Raw genomic sequence first — 14,622 nt, 5'->3', positions numbered from 1 at the left:
CAAAATAAGTTTCTAAAGAGCTTATAAGTTGTATAAATAAGTTTTAAGTGCTTATAAGCTTCCCAAAAATTAAGTTTTTCTACCACAACTTATTTTTTCATTATTTTATAAGCAACACTCATTTTACAAAAATAACTCAACTATAATTTTTATTTTCATCATATATCATTCTAATTTTATTTTTATTCAATAATTTCTCTAATAAATATTTTCTCTCATTAACTAAAAATTTTCTCTCAAACTTATAAAGCTCAATTACTCAAATACTTTGACAACTTATAATAAACCAAGACCTTTGACCTTAAGCATTAACCCCTTACCGCTTGGCCAACACACGCACACACCTCTATTACTCTATATATTTTGCCTCAAAAGAAAATGCCAAATGCGCGTGAAATAATGTTCGGTATATCTGCTGGCTTATTTCCTCGGTCTCCAACGGCGGCTGCAATTGGGCGGCGCCGCCTCCTTTCTGAATCCTCCTTTTCCATTCCGTGGTGGTATAATAACAAAAGTGGATTAAGATTGAAGGCAATGGCCTCAATTTCGACAGATGTAGAAAAACCCCGGAAACCCTGGCTTTTCGTTGGCCTCGGCAACCCCGGGAAGCGCTACAGCGGCACTCGCCACAATGTCAGCATAACAGAGCTAGATATATAAATTTATTGTATATGTATATAACGATGGACAAGTGGTTTTATTGATTGTGGTTTTTGTGTTGTTAACAGGTGGGATTTGAGCTGATTGACTATATAGCTGAAGCAGAAGGGATTTCAACAGGCTCCATCTCCTTCAAATCTGCTTTTGGGAAAGGTAACTCGTGAATATAGTGTTTTTCGTTTGGGGACGTAAATTTAACAACTTTGTCTTGGAATCTAAGTAGAAACAATTTGTAAAGTGGTGAAATTTGCCTTGGAAAAGCAGACGATGGTGTGTAATGTTATATGTTTGGAGAAACTCAGGAACTTCAGCAAATTTACAACAGAATCTTCTACTTAATCGAAGATGATTAGTATCTTGAGGATTCAATGAATGTTTATGTTGGTGATTATAGAGAAACGTTAATTAATTTTAATACATATCAGTCAGGTGATAGTTTTTTATGTGGTTAGGTTTCATTGGGGATGTTCCAGTTATGCTTGCTAAACCACAAACTTTCATGAATGCTAGTGGTGAGTCTGTAAGTTCACTCCACACATCATGCTAATTATTATAACATCTCTTCACCAAGAGATGAATGGTTGATATACTTATTTTTGTTCGCAGGTTGGTGCTCTTGTTTCATATTATAAGATCCCATTGGATCAAGTCCTCGTGGTAATGTATCTGCAGCCATTTATTACCTTCGTACCACTCTGTAAGCACTAAGTTGATGATTGTTCTCATTTCAGATGTTCGATGACATAGATCTGCCATTTGCGAAGTTGAGACTATTACCTAAAGGTGGACATGGAGGACATAATGGGTATTCACATATCCCTTAGTCTGTTGTTTACATTTTATGTGGAGTAGCATTTTTTCAAGTCTTGAAAAATGAAAACTCAATAATGCAAGAGAGGGAATCACCAGTTGAAACCTTTTGATGCAACATTATCAAATAAAAAGCCAATTTACTTTTCTATTTGTTGAACATTTTTCTCTCCAATCTTTAATTTATGTGTACCAAGTTGTAGTACTTATGCTGGAATTATTAAGATTTAGACTTATGTTTCTGGATTCATATAGTTTCTTATGCTTTGACTAGCATGGATATGACATTTATAAAACCTTATGTTCTATATTGGTTGAATATATGTGGAGCTTGTCTCCAGATTGCGAGTCTTTTTTAATTTTTTTTCTTAAAAAAGGATCAATAATGGTTTCCCATTTCCCCCCTTGGTGACTCGAACCCCCGATAAGTATTTGCTTTTCTATGTTGAAGGGGTGTTCCTAGTTTTGATCGACTTTGTACACTGAATCAATTGGTTTGGCAGGATGAGAAGTATTATAACTCACCTCAAAGGTAGTCGGGATTTTCCTCGCTTGCGGATAGGTATTTCCCATGGTTAAATACCTCTTTTGCGAATTCCTAGTTCTGACACTGATTAAATTTTGATAGGCATTGGAAGGCCTCCAGGGAAGATGGACGCTGCAAGCTTTGTTCTCCGACCTTTCAATAGAGAAGAACGTGAAGAGGTATGTAACTTTCCTCGTTTATGTTGTGAGAAGTATCAGTTAGTTTAATGGAGCAGAGATCAGTGGCTTACAACGTTCTCTCCTCATATTCCCAGCTAGATTTCACATTCCAAAATGGATTAGAAGCAGTTCGAATTCTTGTGCAACAAGATTTCAATAGAAGCGCCACATTTGTAAACAGCGCCAAATCACTTCACACATTGTAGTGAGTTGACTTTTTTCTGATTTACATAGCTTGATGGGAGATGGGAACAGATTCAAAGTACCTTAGAAACAAGATCATTACTCATTAGCATTATTTGGTGAAGTTGAAAACAGTTGCAAACTTTCATGTCGGATATATAGAGAAGATTTATTAGAGCATCCACAATGCTTGCACTCACTCCAACAATGGTATTGCACCCACCCGGGTGCAATAGATTTTAATTTCATTTTCTCTTTACTTTTATTCTTTTTTCAATTTAAATTAAACAACTTCAATTTTAACAACATAAAATTCATTCAATTAAAAATCCAAACATTACAAATAAAATTAAAAAAACAACAAATATTTACTTGCATTTAAAGCCGTCGAACTACGGGTCAACCGGACCAAAGCGTGCCCATATATGCTCAACCAAATCGTCGCGGATGCGAGCATGCAATCGTGCATCCTTCAAGCTTGCATTCCGTGCCAAATAGGCGGCGAACTCCGGTGGTGCTCCGGAATTGAATTGTGTTTGAGGAGTAGAACTTGGTCCCTCGCCGTCGTCACCGTCAAAATTACTTGCATTTCCACCTTCTTCCTCAATGATCATGGTGGAGGTGGATCGAAACGATATGAACAGGCTCGACGGCGAAATAATCGCGATGGAGGCGCTCGGCTCCACCTTCACGGTCACGACGAATCACTGCCCGCTTTTTCGTCGGGCGTGGTGGAGATAGATCGAAACGATATGAACTTGCCACTGTCATAAAATTCACAGCACATCTCATAAAAAATAAATCGGGAGCTTGAGTAGGATCGGGAAGAGGAGGAAGTTGTGCGGGATCAACATGAACTTCTTCGTCGGATGAAGAATTTGAGGAAGAATTATTGTTGGAAGAATTGGTGGATGAAGACATTTTTTTTAAGAGTTGAAGAGAATTGGTGGATGTAGTGTTTGTGATTGAGGGAAGGGGATATATATAGGTGAAAAAGGAAAAAAAAAGAAAAAAAAAATTCGGCCGAAAGACCGTTGCCTTCAACGGTCAAATGACCGTTTAAATTTTTTTTTTTTCGGAAATGGGGCGCGTGTAAAACACGCCCCTCCTTCGCTCCCACTATGCACGAGTGCGTTCGAACGCCCCTTTCCCTTCGCTCTCGGGTGCGGCAACGGCGCTGGGTGCGATAGGCCGGGTTCGATCCGGCCATCGCACCCAGCGCTGCGGATGCTCTTACTCCCTCAGTCCTTGAATAGGTGTCTCATGCCATCAAAACACTTATACCAAGAAAGTGGGTAATTTTTCTTTATTTTTTTACCCTCAATTATTGTATGAAAAAGTTAAGGTGAAGAATTGTAGACTGGCAAAATGGGAAGTTGTGTATCATTTTATCATGGAATTCTGAAATGGGACATTTATTTAGGGATAAAATTCATTTCTTAATAAGATATACTACTTATTTAGAGACGAATGGAGTATTGTTTTGGATTGTTTTTCGTGTCTGGCACTTAATTTTCATTTGTGATTTAATTGTTATGTTGAGATTCATTTTATTTTCTGTTAGTTCCATTTTTTAAGAAAGTGTTAGTTTTCACTATTCAGATCTAGCATCCTAAAAATTGAGAGTGAACTATCTTCCAAGTGGTTTTGTGATTTAGGTTGGTTCTGTGAAAGAAAAAAGATCCATATATTATTTAGACAGAATTTGTAATTGAACATTCATAGTTTTTCTTATTGTGTGTGTGAGGTAAGTATATTACTATTTGACTATTTATAATTATTTCGAGATTCTAAGTAGTATGAGAATATACACGTAAATGCAATAGAGATTAGTTGCTCAAATACATCACACTATCAAACAAATAAAATAGTAGTGGATGCAACTTTGCTTATCAAAATCATGTTAATATTATATTTCATATTGGATTTTACCAAACGTAGTCACAATATACTCAAAATTCGATCGAGTATCTAATTGTAAAGCGACAATGTACTGAAAAATCGATGATCCACACTACAGATATAAGAATGTTGAATTCAAAATAAATAACTCGATCATAAGAGTAAAAGCTAAATAATAAGGCGATTCGTAACACAAATTCTCCTCTAAGTAATCCTAACAACAAAAACATAATCATGAATATATATATATATATATATGTATGTATACCTAAAGTGCAAGGCCAATAGCCACCACCACACCTAACCAAAGCTTCAAATGTGAGTGAAGAGAAGAAGATGCACTCTTTTTAGGAGGGTGAGCAGGTGGCGATGATGGGCCTTGAGCAACAGAAAGTGGGCTTTTTGAGGTTGGGCCTGATGAAGGTGTGGGTCTTGGGCCGGGCGAGTGTTGGGCAACCCGAATATCGACCTTCTGACCGGCCCAACAGTGGTTAGGGACACCGCAGATGAAGTAGTAGTGGCCGGGCCTCCTGATTGTGAAGGAATCGTTGCCGCTACCCCACGCGGCGTAGGGAGCGCTTGTGTTGCACGCGTTGAAGTTCTTGTGCGTCACCCTCACCACATTGTGGAATTCCTTGTTGTACTCGAACACTGGTTACCAAGGCTAAAAGTGTCAATTATTAAATCCAATACTTTTTATAGGATTTAATATATTTTTGGTAGAAAATATCTTACTATAAAACATTCGATATGCAAGGAATGCCTTAATTAGTTTAAATGACTGAATTTCCATAACGAGGTGCTAATGAGAGAATTTTTGTGTTTTACTTGAGAAAGTTTATAATTTGATAGATTATACATTTCCTGAGTTGAGAATGAGAGTATTTGAGATTTGTATACAAGCATGCCTACCACTGAGATAATGCACTATTAATCAAAGAAAAATATAATAATCAGCTCAATTTTATGTTTAGAACCTAAAAACTATCAGCAGTTACATGGGAATTGTTAACAAACTTACAAATGGTGTCACCAACTTGGAAGCGTTTAGAAGCAGTCCAAGATTTGTAATATGAAGGAGCAAGATTTATGTTGGTCCAACCAGACGATTCACCAACCTTGTGAACTTCTCCAGCACTGCAATTCCCACAAATCATCACCATCAACACCAACAAATAAATCCTTTTTCCACCCATCTTTTTTAATAATAATCAAGAATTTCTAACCCTAATGAAAAAAGAAGTATTTGGTGCATACGTATATATAGATAAAACACTGATTTAGATATGATTGATTCATTTTAGATTTGGAAATCTCCCATTCATGTGCTTGTGATTAGCTTACCTTTTCTAATTGCCATTATCTTGCAAATAATAATCACGTCATTTATTACTCCTATTCATGACTAAGAAGAGTTTTCGCAAAATAACGTAAACCTGATTTTCCTTTTATTTTTTTTCCCCTTTTCTTTGATCTACTTGACATCACATTAAAGAATGTTTTCGAATATCTTATTATAAACTACTAAACTAGTATGTTGCCCGTCTAAATTTAACAACAAATCTACGTTGTAATAATAAAATTCTTTGATTATATTTAGGTTGAATTTTGGTTGTTGTCTAGCATTTGAGAAAATTAATGTAAATTTTAACGGTATGTATGCAGTATGTTCATCCAAAATTGATTCTTCTTCCCGCTACACCTTTTAATTATTCTCTCAAAAGTTATTTTGTTTTCGATCTAAAAAAAAGTTACTAAATGAGTAATTCTATTAATAGCCGCCTCTATTTTACTCAGTATAGCCCCATCTAAAATAACTAGTGCTACGCCCGTGCGATGCACGGGATTTAACTTTTTTTATAGTTATATTGTCAATATTTTAATATATTTAAAATATAATAAATAGTCATACTATACGTATATTACCATTTGATAATCTATAATTTTTAAACTTTAAGGAGCCATATAGTATCTTATTACATTATATATATCTTATAAGTACTAAAATATATATTTAAGCATATAATCTTATATTTTAAGATTATATAAATTTAACTTAAAATAAATGAAGAAATAATAGACAAATAAATTTAAAACGTATTGTTCTTCGTAAATATATAGAACAATGTAGTCAAAAGTAGAATATTAAATATATATTTTGCAATACTTCCTTGTATACAACATTTGTAGTAGCAGTTTTTTTGTTGTCACCATCATTCTCACAAATCAAAATTTTTAAACCATTATGATTTGTGACACGTGAAACTGCTACATACAATTGGCTATGACTAAAAACAGGTTTTTTAAAAAATAATCCAACGCGGGATAATGATTGACCTTGACTTTTATTTATCGTCATTGCATAAGAGACTATGATTGGAAACTGTTTTCTCTGGAATTTGAACAGCAATCTTGGATCTGATGGTGTCATGACATTCTTGGTATGAGAACTTTATTTCCAGCATTCTGACCAGTTATAACTTTAGCTTCCAATACGTGGCTCCCAAGTCTTGTAATAACCAATCTAGTACCATTGCACAAACCATTTGCATGATCTATATTTCTCAACAGCATGACTGGAGTTCCAACTTTCAAATATAGTTCATGATTGGGGACGCCAGAACATTTAAGACTATTTAAGAACTCTGGCGTGTGTATGTCCTGGAGCAATGATGAAGTTGAATCTGTTGTGCATGTCCTATCTGAGCTCAAATATTTTCTGCCTTCACACTCATTCAATGACACCATATATTGATTGATGGACTCAACCACATTTAGCGTGGGCGCCAAAATAGCTCGTTCCTGCAAATAGATCGAATTTTCAGTGCAATTGTTGGATGCCGAATAAATCTCATCGACAATAGCTGCAATATGATATCCTGAATATTTAATAAGAATTTCATCTGGAAGCTCAATCTCAACTTCACCATCATTCGGACCTCCTATTGTTCCATCTCCTATACTTGCTATCCACTTCGCAAATTGTTCCAATTGTATTGATTCTTCATTTGTGCATGCAGTTTGAAGTCTCATGTTCTTTGTCAATCTTAAGACAGTGCAACTCTTCCATAGATATGAAGAATTGATTGTTGCGTTCACAACATCTTGTCTGGTACCTTTAGGAACTACTGGTAAAATTTGACGAAAGTCTCCACCAAAAACAATTGTTTTACTTCCAAATGGAACGTCATAGCTATGAGGGCAGGAAAAACGCATTATATCACGCAGAGTTTTATCCAATGCTTCAAAACAAAATTTATGCATCATAGGTGCCTCATCCCAAATGATAAGTTTTGCTCTTATTATGAGATTAGCAAGATCACTGCCTTGTTTTATATCGCACGTTGAGTCTTCATTTGCATTGATTGGAATTTTGAAGCGTGAATGTGCTGTTCTTCCGCCAGGCAACAAAAGAGAAGCTATTCCACTTGAAGCAACATTTATAACAATATCACCTTTTGAACGTAGTGCGGCAGATAATCCCTTCCAAATAAAAGTTTTACCAGTACCTCCATAACCATATAGAAAGAACATTCCGCTAGAATTCGAGTTCACTGCACTTAATACTTTATCATGGACATGACGTTGCTCATCTGTACACTTTTGCAAGAACTCTCGATACTCCTCTTCAAGGGCAACGCGATCATACTGTAGCTCATCAATAATCAATCTATTTTGATTCATTTGAAATATATCCTCATTTGGAAATGGCATGCTTGAAAAATCACGCAAACTCCTACCCAAACTACGCAACAACTTCTCAATCACGATCAAAGCACAATTTTTTATCTCATCCTCAGTAAGTAGTAAATCTGAGATATTATTTTTAAGAAAATTAAAATCTAAAGAATATACGATGCATGATAAAATCGTGTAAAAAGTGTGTATATATATATATATATATTATAAAACATACCTGGATGTTGCAACAGAATTCTTCGATTGTACAAAATGTCATCTGAAAGACAACTCCAACAATTATCCCAAACATTTTCTGGTCTAGCAAGAGAATCTGATGCTAATAAAGTTGCAAAAAGATTTCTTAAAGAACTTGCTGATGCCCATTGACTTGCTTCATTTATTCCATCAATGTACTCATTGTCGTCGTCTAAAAGTCCCAAAGCATAGCAAGCATCTCGAAATGTAGCATATTGAACTCCATTTATAGATCTTATGTCTTCATAACATCTTGGTCCACGAGCAACATTAAGTAGGCATCTTTCATAGTATAACTCTCCAGAACCAGGAGGAATGTAGCTTAATCTTCCAATTGCATATCTCATTTTTCTTGGCTGCCATTCTCTTTTCTTTTTTTTCCAAACAAATTTGGTTGGAAACTCAACGTAAGTTAGCTGTCTTGCTTCTGGATATTTGTATTTTTGCTTCAAACCAAGCCAAAAACATACTTTGATTAACAGTGGGACGATCAAGTACAACTTCTAATGGATCAGAATCTGTAAATATCACACTTTGTTCACCTGGAAGATGAAAGCCCAAACGCTCAACTGCAGGATCTCTATATTGAATATCAAACTTAAATATTCTCCATGCTGCTTCACAAGGTGGGATGTATCTATAGTCATAGTACATCTTCACTTCATCACAATTTTTTTGAACTTCATCCTCTTTAGTACTCTCATAGAAAGCTGATGTCACTCGATCATGGGCTTTATTTATATACTTGAACAAATACTTGATTGATCTTGATTGATTGCACCATTCAACATTTATATGTGCACCATACTTCATAAGAAGATATTTATTATGAGGTACCACATATCTGTTATCCAATACAACACCACTTTTTTCCACAAACCTGCCATTGTCTCGACGTCTATATACGGGATATCCTTCTTCATCAACAGAAGTTATCTCAATAAACTTCTTTGGAAAATATTTGATGCAACGACCATTAGACATGCACGGAGAATTTTTCTTGGCTGCTCCACAAGGACCATGCATCATAAAATCTTGCACTGATTTGTAATAATGCCCATCAATTTTTGGATCTGGAATTTCTACTGAGATAACACAACTTGTGAAATAGTTATTTATCTCTAAAAACATGTTCTCAAAATTGATAAAAGATTCTCAATTTTGAAACATAAATAAAAGTAAGTTTGTCACAACACAAGTTGAAAATAATTAAATTATTTATCTTCAAAAACTTGTTCTGAAAATTAATAAAAGAAATTATATTATTATATTCTTAATAGAACTTGTGAAATTGTTATTGTTATTTATCTCTAAAAAACTGACTTCAGGGTGTACATAATAAAACTCAGAATTTGTTTCAATCTCAAAATAAGTTATTTATCTCTAAAAACATTTTATGAAAATTGATAAAAGAAATTATATTTGAAACATAAATTGAAGTATGATTGTCACTACACAAGTTGAAAATAATTAAATAAGTAAAGCTATTGACTCAAACAAAATAAAGTTAAGTTCAATTTTTTAAGTGTCAACATTGTACTGACCTTGAAACATACTTAGCCTGCAAAACTGTAACACAATAATGTTGACATTCATTTGACGTTCTTCATATTGTTTCATGAAAATATCAACATAATTCTCCCACAAAGTGCAAGACATTCTCTTTCCCCTTTGAACCAATATTATATAATATAGTAAGAACAACAATAATTTAGTTTTAATAATAAAGAAATAACGACAAAAATGTACATAAATACTCACTCGGTATCTTCTAGAATAAGATCCAATATTTTTTTTTCTTTACCATCTCGAGTTGTCAGGTTTGTTGGATTAGGCTGGGAGGCAATTCTGCCTATAACATCTGCACATGTCACATTGATGGGACTAAGATTTTGTAGTGTATGTAAATATATGAAAAAAAATATAAAAATATTTTATCATTACCAATTGGAAGAGCATCTGCAATGTTTTCAGTGGCTTGAATATCATCAAAGGACTTGAATGCATAATTGATATTAGGAAAAGTTGGATTAGCTTCAACTCTCACTTCCGTGTTTCCATAAAAAGTTGCTTTATATTTATTCGAAGTAACTCTAAACTTTGATTGATTATGTGTAACACCGAAGTTACATATAGCATAAAGTCCTCCTTCTTGAAACTTAGAGATGAACTTAGATACTATAAGTTTTGGTGCTGTGAAATGGTACCTAGTTCCCTGCAATTTGAATCAGAATGGATTAGAATGCATGAGGGTTTTGAAAAAAAAAAATGTATATGCCTTATGTTCTATATATAAACTGTTACATGTCTTTTGTTTGTATATGTTTCAAATAGATAAACTAAAATCTTACAAAGCGCGCCCCAGAGAGATTCTTCAAAGACGTGTAATCTTTTGTTTTAAAATCTCATGTGAAAATTGTGATTTTCTCTTGTTTTCTAATAGAGAAAATTTGGTGGAGAATTAGGAAATTGGTGTGTATGTGAATGTGGTGCACACTTTGAAGTGGGGAACAAAGACACACCCAATAATTCTTCATTCATCACACACGCTTACACGTCATTCCACTTCTAATCATATCCAAATCCTCAAATCATTAGAATTTAACAACAAAAAACTGACCTCGGAGAGATTCTAACATTAATGGTTTGTTCTATAGGTAGATTTCAGTTTCAGAAAACTTATAGGTATGATCGCCTCTTAATAGTATCTTAAGCTTTAGCTTGCTGAAATGAATAGGAAAATGTTAATTAGCAAGCCTCTATACAGGTGCATGCTTTTTATTTTTAAAAACTTTTTTTCTTTTGTCTACATATGTAAGTTGAAACCTGCCTTATTAGATTTGCTTACCAACTTGAGGATTTGAACTTTGGATTTGAATGTAGAATGCAGGATGGTGTTGAAAAAGAATTGTATATGCCTTATGTTCTATATACATGCACTGAGTATTGGAATTTAAAAAAATCACGCAGATATTCAAATCATTTCAATCGATAGCATGTATGTAGAGAAGTAAAGAATGCCAAAATCTGTGTGACTTATATGACCAATTTTTGAAAATGAGGCATGTTGCAATATCAGCAAACTTATAGGTATGATCATCTCTTGATAATATCTTAAATTTGTTTATAATCATTAGAATTTAACAGTAAAAAACTGACTTCAGGGAGTACATAATAGATCTTACGGATTCTGTTCCAATCTCAAAATAAGCATAAAAAACTATTTAGCTCATCATTTTTTGTTGAAGGCATGCTATAACATCTTATAAAACTTTGATATATAAATCATACCTCTATATCATGGAATATGCATTCAAAACTATTTAGCTCATCATTTTTTGTTGAAGGCATGCCATAACATCTTATCAATCTCGCTTTAACTGCAGGTGACATTGCCAAAGGGCGAAGCTCGTTGAAGAGTGACCACATTCCGACCATCGGTGTTTTTTAACACAATGAATCTACAACCATTTTTAGTTATTAGATATTGAAACTGTAGCAGCTATAATGTAATATATAAACATTACATCTCTTAAAATACTACACTAACAATGACATTATGAATCTGCAACAACATTTAACTATTAGATTTGCTTACCAACTGGAGGATTTCAAATCTGGATTTGAACGTAGAATGCAAGAGGTTGTTGAAAAAAATTTGTATATGCCTTATGTTCTATATATATGATTTGTTAGTATTGGAATAATAAAAATTCAGGCAAGTATTTTGGGGCATTTCAATCGGCAGCATGCTGAAATCTGACACATTTATCTTTTTTAAATTATGAAGGTTATATATTACATTATGTTATTATATCTTATTGCAGAATTAGATAGAGTATGAAGGTGAAAAGTGAGCATGCGCCGCCCTTTTTACTTTCACAAAAACTTGGGTGAGGTCAACCTCATACCATGAGACGGGTCGGGTCGGGTCAGGGCGCAGGTTTGACGGGTCGGGTGGGTTTTGGGCGCGGGTCTGGGATACCAGAAATAAAGTACACATTCTTATTAATAAAAGTAATAATTATTGTGAACAAATGTAATAATTTAGAAACATTACATTTCATCATATCAATAGTTATTTTTCCTCAAGACAATGATTATTTGAATTATTATTTGCGGGTCTGGGATACCAGAAATAAAGTACACATTCTTATTAATAAAAGTAATAATTATTGTGAACAAATGTAATAATTTAGAAACATTACATTTCATCATATCAATAGTTACTTTTCCTCAAGACAATGATTATTTGAATTATTATTTGATTATTTCATCATATCAATAGTTACTTTTCCTCAAGATAATAATTACTTAATTTTTTTTTTCTATATTCTATTTATTTTCTCCGTTATTCAAAGTAATTGTTATTATAATGAAAAGTAATCATTGACATGAAGAAATGTAATATTTTTAAATTATTACATTTGTTCACAATAATTGTTACTTTTATTAATGATAATGTGTACTTTATCCCAGACCCGCGTCCAAACCCGACCCGACCCGCGCCCCCGACCCGACCCGACCCGACCCGTCTCATGCTATGAGGTCAACCTCACCCAAGACATACTCTTTTACTTTTTAGTGTCTGCAAGTCAAAAAAAGTGGGTGGGAATATGAAGTGACATGGAGTTAATTAATATAAATAATAAGTAATAAAATATTATTTATAATAAAATAATATTTTTTGCATGGAAGATGGGTTTTTGGCTTTCCTATAGTATAATAGTATAGATAATAGTATAAATTTATTATTTTATCCTTTAGCCTATAGCCTCAAAAATAAATCCCCAATTTTTGCTGCGAAATTGGTGTAGCCTCTGAATAGACATTACCTATATGCATGCAGATGCAGATGCAGATGCAGAGCAGAAGACGTTGGTGACAAAAGCGCCTTTAATGTCTCCATTGATATTAAGTAAGGTGGTTGTGCATTTTGTGACAAATCATAATGCTAAAGATTTATATTATTTTAATACTTTATTTTACGAGTTTATTAGTAATTGATTGTTATGTACTTGTGTTTTGATTGATTCGTGGTATAGTCATGCTTTGTCAATTTTAGATTTAAGTTACTAAATATTATATTACCGAGCGTTGCATAAATAATTAGCATTTGCACTCATGCAATGCACGAAAATTATTTTTATATTTTATTATATATACAATTGATATTAATTTGATTATTATATAAAAATTCTAAATATAATAAAAAATACTATAATTTAAGATAAATATATTTTAGTTAATATAAAAATAATAAAGAATAATTCACATTGATAAAAATTGATATTGTAAAAAAAGAAAACAATATAAGTTAAAAGATAATTGAAAAAAAAATAGATTTATTCAAAAAAAAAAGAGGAGATAGAAGAGATAATTTTCTTAAGTTTTAATCTTTAAATAAATATAGTTTTTATATTTTAAATCCAATATTTGCATAATCTATATCAAAATAAAGCTCTTGTCATGATCTTTAATTTGATATGCATATCAAATATTTTATAATTAGTCGAATTTCATAATTTTAAAAAATAAATAAAATAGAAAATAAGAAGTTAAAGGAAAAGAAAAAAAAGTTGTATAGCTTATAAATAAACTTTCAATTTTATTTTAACTACAAAATTGCCACTCAATTTTAAAATTAATTTGAAATCAATTTGAAATTGAAAACTCCCTTTTTAATATAGTATAGATTTTGTATTCCAATTATAACTATCACTATCAATGGTCAATACCTTTGAGAGTAGGTATAAAAGTGGGATATACAATTTGTTCCCTTTATCGTAATTAGATTTTGTAATGGTCTCAATAATAATAATAATAATAAAAGGTTTTGTGTCAATTTATTACGTTTACGTCTCGACCTTGTCAATGATATCTAACTCAAATGATAAAATTGAGGTATTTGCTTTTCTTTTATGGGAGATATTTGGGTTTAATCTTATCTGCGTATAGATAATTTTTCACTTTTATATGAATAGTGGTTTTGTCCGCATATAGATAATTTTTCCTCCTTTGTGTATGAATTGCATATAAATTGTTTATTTGATTATATAATAGATATATCTTGTAATCCTCAGATAAATAAAAAAGTCTCCACACTTTAATTATACTTCCTTGCATCTAATAACTAAATACGACACAAATTGGAGTTGTAAATTAACAGAGCTATTCGCAAGTTATTTGAAATTCGACTAAAAAAAATTCATCCGAAGATCAATTCGATGATAAATGAACCAATCTCGAATCTAATTTCAAACTCAAAATTTTTATTAAACCGAGTTCGAGCATGGCTACACTATTGACCAAATGTGAATTCCATCTATTATTGCTATTTTATAGGTCACAAAGCCAATCAATTTATATATAATGTCATCTCTCACCTATGCATAATGAATAATGGAGTGGTCAAATTTGAACCCA

At 32.8% G+C, this 14,622-nt stretch overlaps 2 protein-coding genes and 1 pseudogene across 2 annotated transcripts; 1 reads left to right on the top strand and 2 right to left on the bottom strand.

The window, feature by feature from the left end:
* The first annotated feature begins 362 nt into the window (after positions 1-362).
* Positions 363-2,533, top strand: LOC131020275 (peptidyl-tRNA hydrolase, mitochondrial-like). The gene is made up of 8 exons (XM_057948989.1): positions 363-633; positions 729-813; positions 1,113-1,180; positions 1,267-1,317; positions 1,392-1,465; positions 1,974-2,032; positions 2,099-2,175; positions 2,271-2,533. Exons 1-8 carry the CDS (start codon positions 379-381, stop codon positions 2,379-2,381), a joined length of 780 nt encoding a protein of 259 aa, XP_057804972.1. The 5' UTR covers positions 363-378; the 3' UTR covers positions 2,382-2,533.
* A 1,718-nt stretch (positions 2,534-4,251) lies between these two features.
* Positions 4,252-5,470, bottom strand: LOC131020274 (mavicyanin-like). The gene is made up of 2 exons (XM_057948988.1): positions 5,282-5,470; positions 4,252-4,911 (listed from the first exon to the last, which is right to left on the bottom strand). Exons 1-2 carry the CDS (start codon positions 5,454-5,456, stop codon positions 4,529-4,531), a joined length of 558 nt encoding a protein of 185 aa, XP_057804971.1. The 5' UTR covers positions 5,457-5,470; the 3' UTR covers positions 4,252-4,528.
* A 921-nt stretch (positions 5,471-6,391) lies between these two features.
* LOC131023565 (uncharacterized) lies at positions 6,392-8,030 on the bottom strand (annotated as a pseudogene).
* Between the last annotated feature and the right edge of the window lie 6,592 nt (positions 8,031-14,622).

The sequence above is a fragment of the Salvia miltiorrhiza genome, chromosome 4, assembly GCF_028751815.1.
Source record: "Salvia miltiorrhiza cultivar Shanhuang (shh) chromosome 4, IMPLAD_Smil_shh, whole genome shotgun sequence".
Taxonomy (NCBI): Eukaryota; Viridiplantae; Streptophyta; class Magnoliopsida; order Lamiales; family Lamiaceae; genus Salvia; species Salvia miltiorrhiza.
The sequence above is the reverse complement of the archived record's forward strand: the minus strand, read 5'-3'. Positions and strand labels throughout refer to the sequence as shown.